Source organism: Sinocyclocheilus anshuiensis, unplaced genomic scaffold, assembly GCF_001515605.1.
Source record: "Sinocyclocheilus anshuiensis isolate Anshui unplaced genomic scaffold, SAMN03320099.WGS_v1.1 scaffold195, whole genome shotgun sequence".
Taxonomy (NCBI): Eukaryota; Metazoa; Chordata; class Actinopteri; order Cypriniformes; family Cyprinidae; genus Sinocyclocheilus; species Sinocyclocheilus anshuiensis.
The window spans coordinates 1374818-1392862 of NW_015548236.1; the positions used below are offsets into that span (position 1 = coordinate 1374818).

Sequence of the window (18045 nt, forward strand, 5' to 3'; positions counted from 1 at the left end):
AAAAATAAAAAAAAAAAAAAAAAAAAAAATAATGATTATAACAACAGGGACAAACTGCTATTTATTTAACAGATGTATTAACAAAACCAAAACCAAAAGTAAATTTTATATTGCATTTCTTGTGTAAAATTAAAATATAAACTTACAACTACTTTAGTTATAAACTACCATAAAAGAATATATAAAATCAGAAAAAACTGAACAATTAACATTGTTCTGTCATTTAGGTTCAAATGGCACACACACTTGATTTATTTATTTACTCAACTATTCTGTCACTTAAGATAATGATATAAGACTTCACAAGAGTCATTTGTTCATGAATGAACAACTCATGAATGAAGGACTACATCGGTTGCGCTGGATATTTTTGATTTACTAAAAAAATGGTTAAAAAAGTGTCTTTCGATTGAGAATTGGACTGTGAATCACTGCACTGTTCTCGCTGTCAAATTCATGCAGCAAAACAAAATAAAACAAAACAGGAAGTTTTTTGTGGCATTAATATCCATATTTAAATGAAGATTGTGATTTATCAATCTTGTATTGGTTGGGAAATCAATAGTTTTAACCCTAAACAGACAGATATGCACAGGGAAGCACAAATGCATACTGCAGATACAAAGAATATACATGTACCAGACAGTTCAGCATCCAACTCTAGCTGCTTTTGCCTTCGCATAGCTTTGCCTCATAAATTTTGCGCCTCAGGTATTCCTCATGCCCTGGACAACCAGGAATTTCTGACCTTTTAGCTGTGCTTTTTGTAAACACTGCGGTCTGGGAGGGCATGGTACGGTGTGCTTAAACACACACTCATAGACATGATAAAAGCACACACTGGGCATGGTTTATCAGCATCAGGCCCGGTTGGCACTGTAGGAAAAGACAGTATGTAAACGCAGACTGCCACTTTTGGAGGATGAGTGAGAAAAACAACAGGTCTTTTTTTTCTCCTCTGAGAAATATAGATGCTGTCTGTGGACAGGTTTGCTCAGGAACACCGAAGAAATTCTTCATAAGGATGACAGCCCCTGACTGTGAAGACGCAGGTCAGCAAACGGTCGCGTCCATGATATATGGAGCTCAACTTCTGAATGAGCTGGAAAGAAAAGCATAGCTCCAGGTCCGGATTGTTTTTCTCACAGTTTGAAGACTGTCGAATCTGACATTCAACTCCCTTTGTTATGAACCCAAACCCAGAGGGCTGATGGGAATAAAATGTGAAATGTCGTTTGTTCCAGCCTCGGAGGAAGGAAGAATATAAAAGTGTTTGAGGACCATCAAATAGAAATTAGAGCTGTTCCCCAGTGTGACTGTGAGTCAGCCGGACTTTACAAGTTCCTCAAAATCTCACAAGAGTGTCACAGATGAAGAATGGAGAGAATCTGACAAGTCCTTGTAAATAAGTGGCCCAAAAATTGAGAAAAGATACAGTGGGGTCAAAAAGCTTGATGCTTCAATTTTGTATTTTTTGGAATATATTGAAACACATTTCATGACATATTATTAGAGTTTTAGTGAAAAGTTTAACTAAAAAATGAATTTCATAATGCCTTACTATTTGGTTTATTCTCAGTTTGCTTTAATGGCGGCAAATGCACGCGTTCCACAAGTTTGCGTAAAGCCTGAGAATCATTTTATCCAGCATGATTTGAGAATGATGAGTATTTTGATCTTCAACAGAAGCAAGAACATCTGACTGTCTATACAAAGAGTTCACTTGATAAATGTCAGAAATTTGCTTAATTAGTCATCTAGAAATAGTTCTGAATGTGCTGTATCTCTTACATTTTACATCACAATGTTTCTTTGTTTAAAATATTTAAAACTTCCTGTATATTTCCAGGATTAATAATTCATTTGGCTCTTAGACTTTTAAACCCGACTGTAGATTTGACCAAACATTTCACAAAAATACTGCATTGGAAATCAATCAGCTTTTCATACCTGGATAACTTTAGCCGATTCTAACCACAAAAACTTACACAAATCAAAAGGAAGTAGACATGCTTCCTTCCATGCATTAAATAAGATGCACCCATCACATAGCGTCTGACCTACCAGCCCAGAAGGGAACTAGAGCAATCAGTTTTGTGTGCAATTAATCATTGTGAGCCCGACAAACTGCTACAATCTCAGGTACTTAGAGGCAGAGGCAGCAGTAATTGTGACAAGGCAGGACGATATAATAGCCGGCAAAGGAAGGGAGGTACAGATCCCTTCTGAACACATCAGTAGCCAGCGAGGAGATAAGGGGGTCGTATATAGCTTGGAAATGGAAAGAAAGAAAAAAAGAAACAGAAAAGAGGAGAGAATAAAGACAAAGGGAGAAGCAGAGGGCGTCATACAGCTGACCTATAAAGAACGCTGGAAGATATGGGTGGAGATGTTTGGAGTTCCCACAACGCATCACACCCTTTCTGTTTCTGCATTCAATGCAGATTAAAAATGAGACAGAATGAGCTGTCAGAACACATCCAACTGAGGCTGCAATGTCTTACTTTTTTTTGCTAGATTTAAAAATGCAAGCAGAGTAAGGGTGCTGTTGCTCAGTAAGCAGCAGATGATCACAGCTGTGGTGATATTCAGAAAAACCACACGACTGCGAGTGCTTTCGAACACCATTTTGATAAAAAATTCACACTGGGTAACTTACATTTCAGCAGACACAACATTGACAAATACTTTGCCTGTTTTTGCTCCAACAACGAAAATACTGTAGTTCCATACAAATCCAAAACAATTAATTGTGCAAGTGATGGGTCATTCAGGAACAGTGAGTTTACTGCATCTGTAACATGCCAAATTATCAAAAGACTCGGGAGGTAAACAATCATTTATGTTCTTATCTTTGGCTGCCTTATATTTTCCTAATTTGGAATATGATCAAATGTATTAGGCTACTTTTGATTAACAAGGTCAACTAAGAGAGTCAGATCTTCTCATCCCTATGTGTTTCTGCAGCAACACACAGGAGTTTCATTCCTGAATGAATGAACATTTTGAGTAAATTATTCAATGGCCCATTCATTTGTTGTGTTCCTGAATGAATCAGTGTTTTTGACTGAATTCGTTTAAATGAACGATTCAATGGCTTAAGGTCCTTGCACACGGACATTAAAAAATAAATACAACATCACATTGTGTCAATCACGTGTACACACTCTCTAAGAAACTTTTGTCCATCATAAAAAAATTCGGATCGGGTTCGATTTTCTGTGTTTTTTACATCCGTAGCATGCATTTTGAGAGGAAAGAATGACATATGCGAAAAAATGCATACGAAAATGTAGGACTCAGTGTAAAAGGACGTTTAGTCATAAAAATACTTGATGGCGATTAAACAATATGTTCTATATGTGTATGAATGTAATTTGGACATACTACATTTGTCATGCCGTCATTATCGCATACCAGCGTTTGTTGCATATTCACAAAACATATCTCATGCCCTCATGGGATAATATGTGTCCATTGGATGCACACATCAGAATTTTGCCAGAAGTAGATCATCCAGGCATTTTTTCCTTACTGTTTTAAGAATACTGTGAATTCAGACATCTATAGAACTGCAGAACAAGCCACAACTATTTAGATCACCTCTCAAAAGAAGAAAAAAGAATATGTGAACAAACAAGTTATACAGCTCTTGCCGCAGTATTTTAATCACTTAAAACAGCAGGACATTCTAAACCATTAACATAAAAAATGCTTTTTAACATGCCCTAACATACTAAGACACTGGTAGTACAAGATCAAATTCAATGTACATCTTATTGATGATTCATATTAAATACAGGAAAGCAGATGAGCCCAGAATATGAACACAGAGTGTTAAATTGCACATTAAACATATTGTTTTCCATGGGAAAATGCTTAATGTGAAACTTTGCGTGTTCTGTTCATATTCTTCATATGCTTGCCTGTATATATGTTTTATTAATAAGATATATACTGAATTTGGTCCTGTCTTAATGCAATAAGCTACAGTAAGCATTTTTCTTATGGTTTTTATGCGGGAACATACAATTTAGCGCATTGCGTTCATATTCTGGGCACAGCATGTATACTACATACAAGCTCTGTACAGACTGAAGCATCAATAAGGTGTACATTTAATCTGGTGTTTTAATATCACTGTTTTAGACCACTAGTACTCAGTGGTAAAAATAGCTGGTGGGTAGCACAGCAAAGACTTGTTTTGCCCTCCAGGCTGGATTTCCTATGAGGATGTGATGTCAAGTGAAAACTATGAATTGGAGTGACACAAGCAGTGCAAACCAAACAAATAAAACTGTATGAATGACAATGTCCATATATGTGCTATGTAATAGCTTTGTGTGAGAAAAAGATCAAAATTGAAGCAACTTACAGACATGAATGCTTTGGAAATAACTTTCCATTGCTCTTGCTTTAAGCTATCAAACAACCCAATCAATGTTGTTTTACAACTTGCTCTTTGCTAACATGATGTTGCAGCAGCAGACAACTGCCCATTCTGTCCTTCCTAGTCCCAGCTGTTGCAGAACAACACTGTGCCAGGCCTGATACCCATGGGGCAAAGCTGAGCCCGGGGCTGAGACTGCTTCCAGCTGGCCCCCTGGACTCTCCAAGATCATCCTCCTGCTCTCTCTCCAAACACAGGCACATCACTAAAATGGGCATGGCATCGAGCCCACACATGTACTAGCTGTCACAACAGGACAGGAGCATTAACAATCTGATACATCCAAACACACCATCATCAATTCAATTCAATTCAAGTTTATTTGTATAGCGCTTTTCACGATACAAATCGTTGCAAAGCAACTTTACAGCAAATTAAGTTTCTACAATATTTTGGTTCAGTAAGTAATATCTCTGTCTTATCTGAATTTAATAAGAGAAAATTATTGCTCATCCAATCTTTTACATTTTTAACACTCTGTTAGCTTAGATAATTTAGAAGTTTCATCTGGTTTTGTTGAAATATATAGTTGAGTATCATCAGCATAACAGTGGAAACTAATCCCGTATTTTCTAAGTTAATAATATTGAGAAGCGGTTCTTCTGCTACAGGTAACAATCTCAAGGGTCCCACTCCAGATACAAAACAGAATGGCTTCTTTTCCAAAAGAGTCTTCCAGGACCAAAATGCATCCTTAAGGAATCAAGCATACACAAGTATAAAATTGATGTGAGATGCTTGTTGGTTTTGCTTGGGAAAGAGAGAAACGCCATTCACAAAACAGCAGACAGTTGGTGAAAATACATAAATGCAAAAAATGTCATGTCATAAATAAATGAAAATAAAACACACATTAACTAACTCTGTTAAAGTTAGTCAGTTAGCCTACATTGTGAATCAAACAACTGCTTTAATACATTTTGTATTTTTAATAAGCCATCACAGAAACACACACCTTACCTTCATGTGCAAGTATGCACAAAAATTAAGCGCTGAAAATATGTAACATACCTGTTTTCTATTTAAATCAGGCTCATTAAACAAAAACAATGCAAACTGTGCATGCAAACAAAATGGTGTGCAGTTCATTCAGTCATCATCCAGTTACAATATGAGACACAAATAGCTACACAATGAGCACTGACATGAATACTTGTGCTCCTATTTAACACTGTTCCTGATCTTATCGTCAACGATTAATGCATGCTACTCTAAAGGAAAAAAAAATGGTTTGGCCTTGTAATTTTTAAACAAAATGTAATAACCTGCTCATCCTCTCAAATGACCTTTTCTTTTCCTCTTAGGTCACTTTAGATAATGTTAGGCATTTGGGGAAATGCTGTATCATACAGCCATCTGCTTAGCCCACAGTTCTGTTTCACTTCAACATGTTTACGTTATATTTATTGTTTCTTCTGGGGTCTCTAATATTTTTTGAAAGAAATTAATAGTTTTATTCACCAAGGACACATGACATTGATTAAACATGACGGTAAAGGCATTTATAATCTTATAAAAGATTTCTGTTTCAAATAAATCCTGCTCTTTGAACTTTCCATTCTTCAAAGAACCCTGAAAAAAATTTAAAAAATAACCAATACAAATTCCACAGAAAAAAAACATCTGTTTTCAACAATGATAATAATATAAAATGTTTCTTGAGGACCAGTGATGAATATATTGTTAAATGTTTCTGCACCGTGGCTCTGGATACATTTTTTCTCACCATAAAAACCATATATATGATTCATATATAAAAATCATATGACTATTTCCCCTCACATTTAGCATTTAAGTTTCCTGTTTTAAGTTATATACCTCAGATGTCTCATGACATTCTGACTTTATTTTGATGTTTGTTTCCAATTAACCTGATATGCGAAAAGAGAAAGGAATCTATGCTTAGTGCTTTTGTTTTAGTAACCGAACTCCCAAGCAGTGAAGGCACTTTAATTTCAGCACGCTATTGGATACAAGTGTGGGAAAAACATGCAATTTCTCGTGTTTATGACTGGCAATAGGCCAGAAAGGTCACAACTGCACAAACTTGTTTCAAGATATAGGAAAGAAACAGAAAAAGAAAGAGGCAGGGTGTGCCAGTGATGACACACCAGCTCTTTGCTCCAGAACACCTGTTCCTAACATTCCCACACACACAATTCCCAGCATTTCAGAAGCCAATGACTCACGCGTGTCCTCACAGAGGAATCTCCAGCAGAAAATCACTCATGATTGCACAAGAAGATCATTAACAATAAAAGTTGTGAAACAAGACGATGATGGGGGTGTTGATTAGGAACGCTGCACCATGAAGCACAACTGTGGGTGTTGAGACAGTGCTTAGTTAGCAACATGAATACGTTCATGACCTATCATCCATTATGTCAAAACCTTTTTCTTTGAAATGCATTTTTTAGGCATTTCCGGAAAAAAGACATTTAAAAAATAAAGCTATGCTACATCTGCAGCTAAACATTTTTCTTGATATTTGAAAACGTGAATGAATTCTACACACTATATATCATAGGCACAAAATAATTGCTTCAGAATCTTGCTAATACACCAAATATTGCTTGGAATTTCCATGTTGGGTCCACATGAATCAATTGAGACAAACACTTTTTTCCTCACAGTTTAATTTAATAATTATTTGTGAGAAGGCATAATTTGTTCATATAAAGTTAATGTAACGGAAGTTATTTTTAAGTGATCCTGATGTTAATTTCTTTTTTTGTCACTTTACCCAACATGACCTCACATCCTTCTAGGAACACACAAAACAAGGCTTTCCTGATTGCCGGTTTTTATTTGAATTTAGTTTAAACCAAGTCAGTGACATTAAAAAAACCTAATTCATTATACACCTTATTGATGAAGCATAATATATAAAGGTAAGCGGATGTGTTCATATGAATGCAACTTGCTAACTTTCATATTAAGCTTTTTCCCATAGAAAACCATTATAAAGAAAAAGCTTAATGTTGAATTTAATGTGTTGCTTTCATATTCTGGGTTCATCTGCTTTCTTGTACATAGTATGCATCATCAATAAGGTGTATATTGAATGTGATCTTTCAATATCACATTAGGACATGTTTTTCACTTTTAGTGTTTCAGAATGCCCGACTGTTTTTATTGATTGAAATACTGCAACAGGTGCTGTATATGGATGGCAAACTTGCAGTTTGTTCACATATCTTTGTTATTCCCCTTTTGAGAGGTGATCTAAATATCTGTGGCTTGAAACAGATAAAATATTGACAGGCCTGCATTGCAGTTATATGCATTTTTGCCCTCCAGGTCTCTGTGCCAGTCATATGACTGAAAACTATGAATTTGTATGCTAACTGCTAGTTTTTGTACTAACATATACAGTACTAGAGTAATAGAGACCAGTTAATTCACAAGCATTTTCTTGCTAATTCTCACGGAACTAAATGAACACTCTTACTGGCTACCTATAATTAGAAGCAAAAGTTCCACTCTTCACCACAATGGTAATCCATAACAGTAAGTCTTCTAAAACCCAACACAAATTAAGCACTATTAGGTCTCCCCCATTCCCTTCTCACAAAAATAAATAAAATTAGATTTAATATCAACATTTGCTCACCCCATCAACTCACAACCAAAGCATGCTTGGTTGCATGCAAAGAACTGTAAACGGCAAGCAATAAAATGATTTATGTCTCAACAAAAATGGATCAAGTAAATGTACATTATACAAATTTAAGTGGATTGAACATAATGAACTTAAGTTGTGACAAAATGATCAAGAATTATTGCATTAGCTCATTTTAATTAATTAAAATAAGTAGCAAAAATCTTTTTTGTGCACTCATGATTTCAGCAGAAATGCAAAAAGCAGAACTGAAGACATGGAGCATAATTTTTACTCAGAAGCTGAGGAACTTCCTCGGTCAAGTATGGTTTTCCAAAAAAATAATATTCGTTCCGTCAAACTAAGTAATTGTCTGGCTGCTTTCATGCCATGTGCTGACAGCCTGTATTGTGCCCTTTTGTGGTGCAACTGTGCAAGAAGTCTTCTTGGTGTTTGTGTGAATGATTAAGACACACTGTGTCAGCATGAAAGAATCGCAGTAGCAGTTACGCATTGGTCGAGGGAGTGAAAAAGAGATGAAGTGTGAAAGAGAGAGCGAGAGACACAGAAAAGAATGAGAATGCAGACAGAGTGAATGGGGCAGGAAGTGACCAGTGCAAGGCTTTAATGAGCAGGATCACTGTAGCCTTCTATCTGCACCGCTGCCCGAAGGCTGGAGAAAGTGTTTGGCTACCCACTGTGTCGCTCTGACAAGGGCTGAGGTACCACCAGACATCCCCTCGGCTGGGCACTCTCTCTAGGCACAAAACACACTCGCATAGCTACCTTTATGTCTGAGAAGACACACGCAGACTACCAAAAGAGCATTTACGCATTGATCACATAATGATTGTTTTGCCTTGAGGCATGGAAGCTGTGTGGCCTACAGCCTCAGACCTCTGTCTTGAGGTGAGTGTGTGTTCCTGCCTGCAACATCATGTCCATGTTTGAATGCATTTCTGGTATGTCTGTTATCTATATGGATCATTTGTATTAATTAATTTAGATGCTTTTATCTAAAGCAAGTTACATTCAGAAATACATTTTATTAATGAATGAATGAATAAATGAATGAGATTTCAGATTCATCTATTGAAATCGGACAGTCTGCAGGCATTAACCTATTTTGCATATAAACATGAGAATTACTTACTTATTAATTTACTTACCTTTTGCATATTCTTCTGTTGTACATTCCTGTTCATTTGTACATTTATTTTGTTTAAGTCTATTGTATACTGTCCATTACTATGGAGCGGAGCTGATTTACATTTCACTGCTGGTTATATATTCTCTATATTACTGTGCATGTGACAAATAAAATCTTCAATCTTAAATTAACATGAAAACATTGATTGATTTATTTATTAATTGACTGACTGATTGATTGATTGATTGATAAGTGGGGGGGGTGCTAGTTAGAAATATTATCTACATAAAATTAAATGATCTGAAAATCCCAAACAATTTCTTTTAATTTGTGAGTTATGTAATATGACAGAAAACATGAGCAAAATAATAAAACCTAAAATGATGATAAAACCCCCTAAAACTATAAATGAATCAAACCTGTGACTAAATAGGGAAATAATTTAATTTTATATTTAATCATTTAATTTTCTTAAATACCTGACAATGCTGGAAAAAAGTGTAGAGACAGCTGTTAAAACCTTCTAAAAACAATGTATTATTATTATTTTTAAATATTAACTTCTTCCTGTAAAGACATAGTCGATTTCTTTGAAATAGCCTCTACATAATGAGATATTCTTTGAGATAATACATTAATATGTAAGATACACTGAACAAAATTATAAACGCAACACTTTTGTTTTTGCTCCCATTTTTCATGAGCTGAACTCAAAGATCTAAGACTTTTTCTATGTACACAAAAGGCCTATTTCTCTCAAATATTGTTCACTGTCTAAATCTGTGTTAGTGAGCACTTCTCCTTTGCCGAGATAATCCATCCACCTCACAGGTGTGGCATATCAAAAGCAAAAACAAAAGTGTTGCGTTTATAATTTTGTTTAGTGTAATAAGACATTAATATGTATTTTAGTTATATAAAAAAAACTTTAATAATCTATAAGTATTAAGTTATGGTCTGACGACAAGATGATTTAATTAGTGATCATGTAATGCCATCATGTAAAATAAAATAAAATAAAACTAAAATAAGAAAATAAAGGTCAATCTAATGAAAAAATATTTTAGTGAAGAAGTTCATTTTTTATTTAATTTTTTTACTTTCTATTTATCAAAGAATCCTACAAAAAATGTATCACTATTACCACAAAATATTAAGCAGCACAATTTTTTTTCAATATGGATAATGATAAGAAATGTTCTTCTTTCAAAAACATTTGAACAGTAGTGCAGATATTGCTTGAAATATCTATCTGCTGCATATACCGCTGTACAAAAAGTTCAATTTCATCACTAGCAAAAGAGCAGCAAGTACAGTCCATCTTAAAGGTCAGATTTTGAAAAACAAATGAGTTATAGTATGTGCAGTGTGAAAAAAAAGAAGACTTTTTTGTCTTTTCTAGTAATGGGCCATCATTGACGGCAGGCGTTTCTGATTATTCCGTCACACTTGCCTATGTGGCTGCATGTGTGTTGTTGCCTGGAGCAATGCTGGGATGTAGCTACCCAGAAGGCTCATACTCATATATATCGCCTATATGTGCTGAAGAATTGTGGTGGAGAGTGAAGGCTGACACATTATATTTAAGTATGTATTTATAGATACACAGAGACTGCAATACTGCTGAATTTTAATAGTCGTGACAGAGACGGCACGATTGAGGGACGGTGCATGCAAGTATGAGGGAGCAGAGAGAAGGATTTTAAATAGATAGATATGGAAACGGCTCAGAAATAGATATGAGAGGACAGAGCAAGTGCAAATGCAGTCAAGAATATGAAGAAAAAGAGAGAGATGCGCTGAAAGAAAGAGCTGTAAAATGCTGAGAATGTCTCAGGTAGAGTAGCTGGTGAGCACAGAGGGATTGAGGTGGAGTGATGTGCTGTCATATCTCTCCGTCTGTTCATCTCTCACTCTCTCCCACCAGGTACCCTGAATCTTTACCGTCAGCAAGAGAACAAAGTGTGTGTGTGTGTGTGGTGACGTTTTCACTGCTGCCTTGTATATGTTTGTGTAAGACATAGCGCAGTCAATATCAATCTAGATTAACGTGCCGGTGAAACCAGCCACAGAACACACCAGACATCCATTTTATTGGCTGTACTTCTCATTTAAACCCTCTTGAAGAACTACATCCTGTTTGTCATCCACTCTCCTCATCTATTCTGATTAACATGAAATCGAACCAATTAAATAAAGAGCCTTTCACGCACAATCACCTAACGATCAGCCATAATAAGCATCCGATTCAAATCGTTCTTGGGTTCAATAAAACACAAAGAATGGCCTTGTTATATTAATATGTTTATTAGAATATTAACATATTGGTGAATATTAATGAGTAGGCACACTATATCAAGATAGAGGAAAAGAAACGGGACTGCGAGTTTGGTCTGCATGCCTTCTGAATTCAAAACATCAGAAATGAATAACCACAATAGTAAAAACATGCCCGCATAGTGTCAAACATTTTTTTCATAGTGTACTATGGGCTTAAATAATGTAATGGATATTATTTAGATGAATGTGTACAGCTTTAAGCATTTATATCGGTGTGGTGGTGCATGTGTGTGCATGAATACATCAATATATCAACAATATAGTGGATGCAAAAAAATAACCTCAGTATATCCATGAGTACACTCTTAAAAATAAAGGTGCTTCACGATGCCATAGAAGAACCTTTTTGTCTAAATGGTTCCATAAAGAACCTTTAACATCTGAAGAACCTTTCTGTTTCCCAAAAGGTTCTTTGTGGCGAAATAAGGTTCTTCAGATTACAAAAACGCAAGAAAGAGATGGTTCTTTAAAGAACCTTTGACTGAATGGTTCTTTGTGGAACCAAAAATGGTTCTTCTATGGCATCGCTTGAAGAACCTTTTGAAGCACCTTTATTTTTAAGAGTGTACTTTGTGCAGTTGAGGCTAACGTTCACTTGATTTGTGTGCAGGTGTGGTGTCCAGCTCTCCAATCTAGTTCAGAGCTGATAAAAGAACCAACGCGAACAACATCAGTACATGTGTGGGCATTAATAATCCACTAAAATTCAGCTCCACAGTCAAAGGTACAACTTTTTAGAGTAAGGACGCCAATCTAACACACTTTTACATTATGTCAGATAGAACTACACTGGCAGAGAGATGTGTATCTAACAAAAGCCATATTCTATTCCTCAAAGAAGTGTTGGAGTCTATGTGGATCAAAAGGCAAATCTCACAAATAAAAGAGCGGAGGGTGAATGTTTATTTGTTTATTATCCTTGCACATTCGTGCCTTAATTATTATGAATTAGCTTTTTCAAGGTCTACCGTCTTGAAGATCAAAAAGGATCATTAGTGTTTGCCTTTTTGTTTTTCTTTGTGTGCACTCTCGTGAGAATGACTGAATCATTGTTATTTGATCCTGACGTGTATCAAAGAACATTATATATATATTTTTTAATATATAAGTACTACTATGTATCTTTTTATGTGATTATCAAACACAATTTTAGTATATTGTACAGCTGTAGTATATGCTATAAAATTGAATCTTTAAAAAATTCAATAATTCCTATGCACTTTTCTTAGAAAATAACAAAAACACCCTAAGGCGAACTAAGAGTCTGAATCGACAGTACGCAGCTACTGAGTTTTTGCTGAACAATTTGAATTGACTTGAACTCTGCGGTTAATGTACCATGAGATGGTCTCATAAAGTTCACATCAAAAACAAACCCCTCGTGGGTGAACATCTTGCCATCTAATAATCTAATCCACATGAAAAGAACACAAACTCTCGTTCAGTGTCTTTTAGAGCTGATATAGAGTTGCTTGCGTAATGTTTGTCACTTCCTACTCTGGCTCTGTCCAAGACAAACCCATTTTGAGTCAAAATGTGATTTCCTTTTAAAAACATCTCTCTAAGGAACCACAAATTCTCTATATAGTGAGATCTATACTAGTTTAGCAGCTATAAAACCAATGACCATTTCAGTTTTCACCCTCTCAGCCCTTCACAAGTTCCCTCAGTCATCAAAAGCCTCTGGTGTTGAGCCCTCTCTAAGCTATAAAAAACACCAAGGCCCCACAAAGGCATGAAATGGTAGCTAGTTTTTAATTGGAACATGCTTTTCCCCAGATTCCCAGTATTGACTCCATCTTGTGAGCCAGACAAGAGCCAATATGAGATCTAATCGACAAGATCTAATCGATAGCACTCAATTTTTGGATCTCATTGCAATCTAAAGCATTTTGTAAGGCAAACCTTCCATCATAGGCATGGCCGGATGCTACGATCGGCAGCATGTAACCTATTACTGTAGCCCTAAAAAACAACCGGAGCCACTGTGGTTAATCAGTGGCGGGTCTGCGCTGTCATGGACTTTTATCGGCGACTGTGTCGGCACCTTTCTGGAAGGTGTGCAATATTGCGGAGTCATGCTACAATTGTGGTAAGTCTCTTTGTGGTGAGAAGCCTTGTTGATGCCTGAGGCTCTTGTAAGTAATGGAGGTTTGATACAAAGGTGACAACGATCAAAGGGTACAAAGACACAGTTCATTTGCTTCAGTACTTCCATGTGCTTCCAAGTTAAAAAGGTAACAGTGAATGGCCATGTCATATTAACAGTGATGCCTTTGTGAGGATTTCTATTCAAAAAGATACAGTGAATGGAAAGTTCAAGGCTCCTAGTGACAGGCATCTTGCATCCTCTTTTCTCCAAAATAACACTCTGTCTGGTTTATACACTTTTTAATAATGCCGTTCCATGCCTAAAAGTACATTCCCTTCCTTTCCCTGTCTCTCCCAATGGCAGGATGAGACTTCAGAGAGACATGTCATCTATTTTTCCCCTTCTTTCTCCTGCCTTCATAACCAAAAAAAAAGAAAGAAGAATCGTCTCCCATTTCTGATTCTTTGCAGTTTCACAGCTCTGAGCTCAGTTGCTTCATCCTGCCTTCTAATTGAATTCCACCATGAGTCGGACTCCAAGATTGGCTCCGGATCAAGAGATGACAGTATAATGCATTTGGTCCGGCAATGAAAGAAGGATTTGGGGTGGAACACAGCTCCCTGTGGAAGGGTGAGCTTGTCTTTTTAAGAGACCTGGTCACAGTCACAGTGCAGTTCAGTTCAGTTCAGCTTTTGATGGATGGCGAAGGAATTCAAGCTCGGGGACATACAAAGACATAAAGACGACTAACCAAGCAAGCCGACCAGACAGTTTACATTATACTAAGAGATGGCAGACACAAGAGAGAGGAAAAGACAAGTAATATTTAGACGTGCAAAGGGTGGAGTCCACATGTTGCTATTTCGAATGTTTACAGGTAAAGAAAGCTAGCTAGACAGCTTGTTTTCCTATCTAGATAGCTAATAAGCTGCAAAGCTAGCTATAAATGTATATTTCAATAACACATAGCTAGCTAGATAAACATGTTAGCTATACAGAGAGCTAATTAGCTAGCTAGCTAGCTAAATAGATAGACAGACAAGTTAGCTATAGATGGCTAATTAGCTAGATAGCTACCCATTTAGATAGCTAGTTAGCCAGATAGCTATCTACCTAGCTACCTAGATATAGATAAATAGATAGATAGATAGATAAGATAGATAGATAGATAGATAGACAGATAGATCGATCTATCTGCAGGAAGTTCAGGGCGTGTCATAGAACATCATGCTAGTCAGATTTGCTAACAGGCTGTGTGCTGAACACTGGCAGGAAGAAAGAGGTTAAAGTGCTACACATCAGGATTACATATAACAAACAAGACAATTCAGCAGCAAGTCTTTTACATTGTCCAAAAGGGAACATCAGTAGTCCAGGCGATTCTTCGAATTTGGAACTGATATGCTATAAAGAGCTACTGAAGATCAGTTGGGTCCTTTTTAGGATTGTTTTGATCAGAGGGAGGGTCTAGATCTGCTTTAGGAGAGTTTTGAGAGAAGTAGACTGAAGGAAGACTGCAGTCTGGTGTGTGCTGTGGACGTCTGAGAAGATGGACAAGGAACGGAGGATCTCCTGGAATGCTCAAGTTACGGTGAACTCTCCAGAGAGGCTGCAGAGGAAAAACACAGAAGGGAGAAAAGACATGAGAGAGGAACACAAACACAAACAATGGACAGAAAAGTAATACAGAGAAATTTCAGAGGAGATTGCTGAGAATAAGGGAGTGGAGGATTGTCGTAAATAAGATATCTTTAATACAATACTTGGCCAAAAGTATGTGAACACTCCCTCTAATTAATGGGTTTGGCTAGACTTCCTAATTCCAGTGAAGACAAAACAGGGGCCCTTTCAGTCCCATGACACAGCGAGGTCCATATAGAGCTTAGAGTGGAAGAACTTGACCGGCCTGCATAAAGCCCAGAACTGAACACCACTGAACACCTTTAGTATGAATTATGACCTCCTGAATGAGAGAAAAACTCTGCCATGTTCTAACATCAAGTAGAAAACCTTAATGTCATTATGCATTAAGCAATAAAAGAGTTGCCTATTAGCATTAAAAGCCCAATTGAAATAAATGTAGAGCAAAAGAAGACTTTCCTACTGAGAAAAAGAACCCTATTCTCACTACTCTAGTGGAGCAGAACATATCTCAACAATGTCCCACTTATTAATCAGATTTATGTATAAAAAGATGCACTCAGTTTTGCCAAGATGCTAAAACCTTCGGTCAATAGATATTTCAAGATGAACTCAAATATTTCTCATCAAACAACTACTAGAAATTAATAGTATTAATTAGTAGTATATTATATTCAATATTAAAATAAGATTATATTTTATATTAAATTAACGCCACATTACAGCTCTATATTCTCACTGTCAACAATTTGCTTCTATTTTTATTCTCCTAAAGGAGAATTTTATGTGAAACATCTGAGATGATGTTGATACTTAATTGAAACATATCTGAAAACCCCATTAAAGTCTCATGAAAGAAAAACCTCTGAGCAATAAAACCATCCTCTGGAGAGAGATGGAAATTAAATGAGAAGTACATACTAAGGGGGAATAAAAATGAGGGGAAGAACATAAAGCACATGTGTAGAAACAAACGAATGAACTGATATGTACATAAAAAGAGTCCAGATGGAAAATAAAATAAAAGAGACAGAGTGCAAGAAGATGGAAAAAGAGGAAGAGAAAGAAAACACAAAATGGTGGTTACAGTGGTGAATCGAAAGCAGAGGTGCTATCCCAGCATTCAGTATCACAGAGAAGCTCATCTGACTTTTAGAAGAGAAAGACGGAGAAGAGAGAAAAATGAGGAGCCAAAAGCAAAGTACGATATGCATCACGATTTAACTGGCATGTGACATCTGTGACATTCAGATAGTGGTATGAGTATGAATTTACCATAATAAACCTTATGTATGAATCACGGTGTGTTATAGCTTGTATTAAGCATCCACACACACACACACACACATTACATGAGCCCATGTAGATCACCCTGTTAGAGCACAAACAGTCCAAGAACACAATGGCTGCTGGCTACAGAGAGCATATCTAGCATTTGAAATTCATTATCATGGGGTAGCCTGACAAGCTGTCAAAGCAGCGTACACAGGCTCTCCATCCCAAACAGCCGCATACGACGCTGTTGTTGAAAAAGGGGGAAGAGGGAGGTGGCTCTGGAGGTTCAGCTGAACGATAAAGCTGCCCGTTTTTTGTTTTTGTTTGTTGCAAATCAAGGTCAGGAATTTTCCTTTAATTTGCCAAGGAGTGCTGACATGCTGCACAGAGACAGGTACATATTTAGACACACAATAACACACACACACACACACACAAACAAACACAATCATCTCTACATCTAGCCAAAGGGTACTGCTCTACGGCCATCAACATGATAGAAAAAACTGAATAAAATTGATGTACAGTACAGACATCTTCACTAACAAAAAAGTAACAAGTACCATGGCAATACCATGTATTTTATGGATGCTACCCTTATGAAAAAAAAAATACTGTGTCATTTTTTTACAGTTCCATTGTTCCAGTTCCATGGATTTGAACATTTACCATAGTGCTTTGCTGAAATTAATGTGGAGTACCATGTAAATAAGAAAACACAAATCATTCATGGTATCTGATACCATATACCACAATGGTCTTTTGAATATTATTGCCAAGGTTTTTCCTTCACAAAAAAAAGCACTGTGGCAATACCAACACTTAAGAAAATTAACCATGGTTTTACTACAAATAAAACCAATAAACCATGGTTACTATAGTTAAACCAGAGTAACCATGGTAAAAATGTGGTTATACAAATGGTAATCAATACGCCAAAAAACATGGATCCTACAGTTTTACTATAATAAAAATCATGGTTAATTTTTGTAAGGGAAGGTAATACTATGGTACTTTTAAAATTAGCTATTTACAAGATACTCAGAGGTACTTATAAAAACACCTTAAAACCACTGTGGTAAATGTCAAACCATATGGTAGTACCATGGTATTTCTTGATACTTGTAAGTGTTGGATTAAAGTAGCCTGTAAATACACTTTTTAAAAAGTGTACACACACACACACACACACGTTTACTTAGCTATCTAAATGGGGACATTCCATAGGCGTAATGGTTTTTATACTGAACAAACTGTATTTTCTATCATCCTACACCAACCCTACCCCTTACAGAAAACTTTCTGAATTTTTACAATTTAAAAAAAAACTTTGTTTACTTCATTTTTATACCAGTTTTACAAATGAGGACATCCCCAAAGGGAGGTTTTTGCGGATTTTGTCAGGTTTAGCTCACTTGAGTACAAATTTGTCCCCAAAATATAGTTAAGTAGGTACACACACACACACACACACACACACACACACACAAATATAT

The 18045-nt window shown here is 36.3% G+C and overlaps 1 protein-coding gene across 3 annotated transcripts in view; it reads right to left on the reverse strand.

The window, feature by feature from the left end:
- The window catches only part of LOC107654725 (sterile alpha motif domain-containing protein 12-like), a 123399-nt gene that overhangs the window by 2462 nt on the left and 102892 nt on the right, over positions 1-18045 (reverse strand). For 2 of the 3 annotated variants that reach the window (XM_016441935.1, XM_016441936.1), the window contains one exon: positions 12926-15242. In XM_016441935.1, the coding sequence (XP_016297421.1) occupies positions 15220-15242 (23 nt within the window). In that variant the 3' untranslated portion in view covers positions 12926-15219. Of the gene's footprint in view, positions 1-9155; positions 9159-12925; positions 15243-18045 lie in introns of those variants that run through there. The other variant, XR_001630363.1, reaches the window with a different exon arrangement.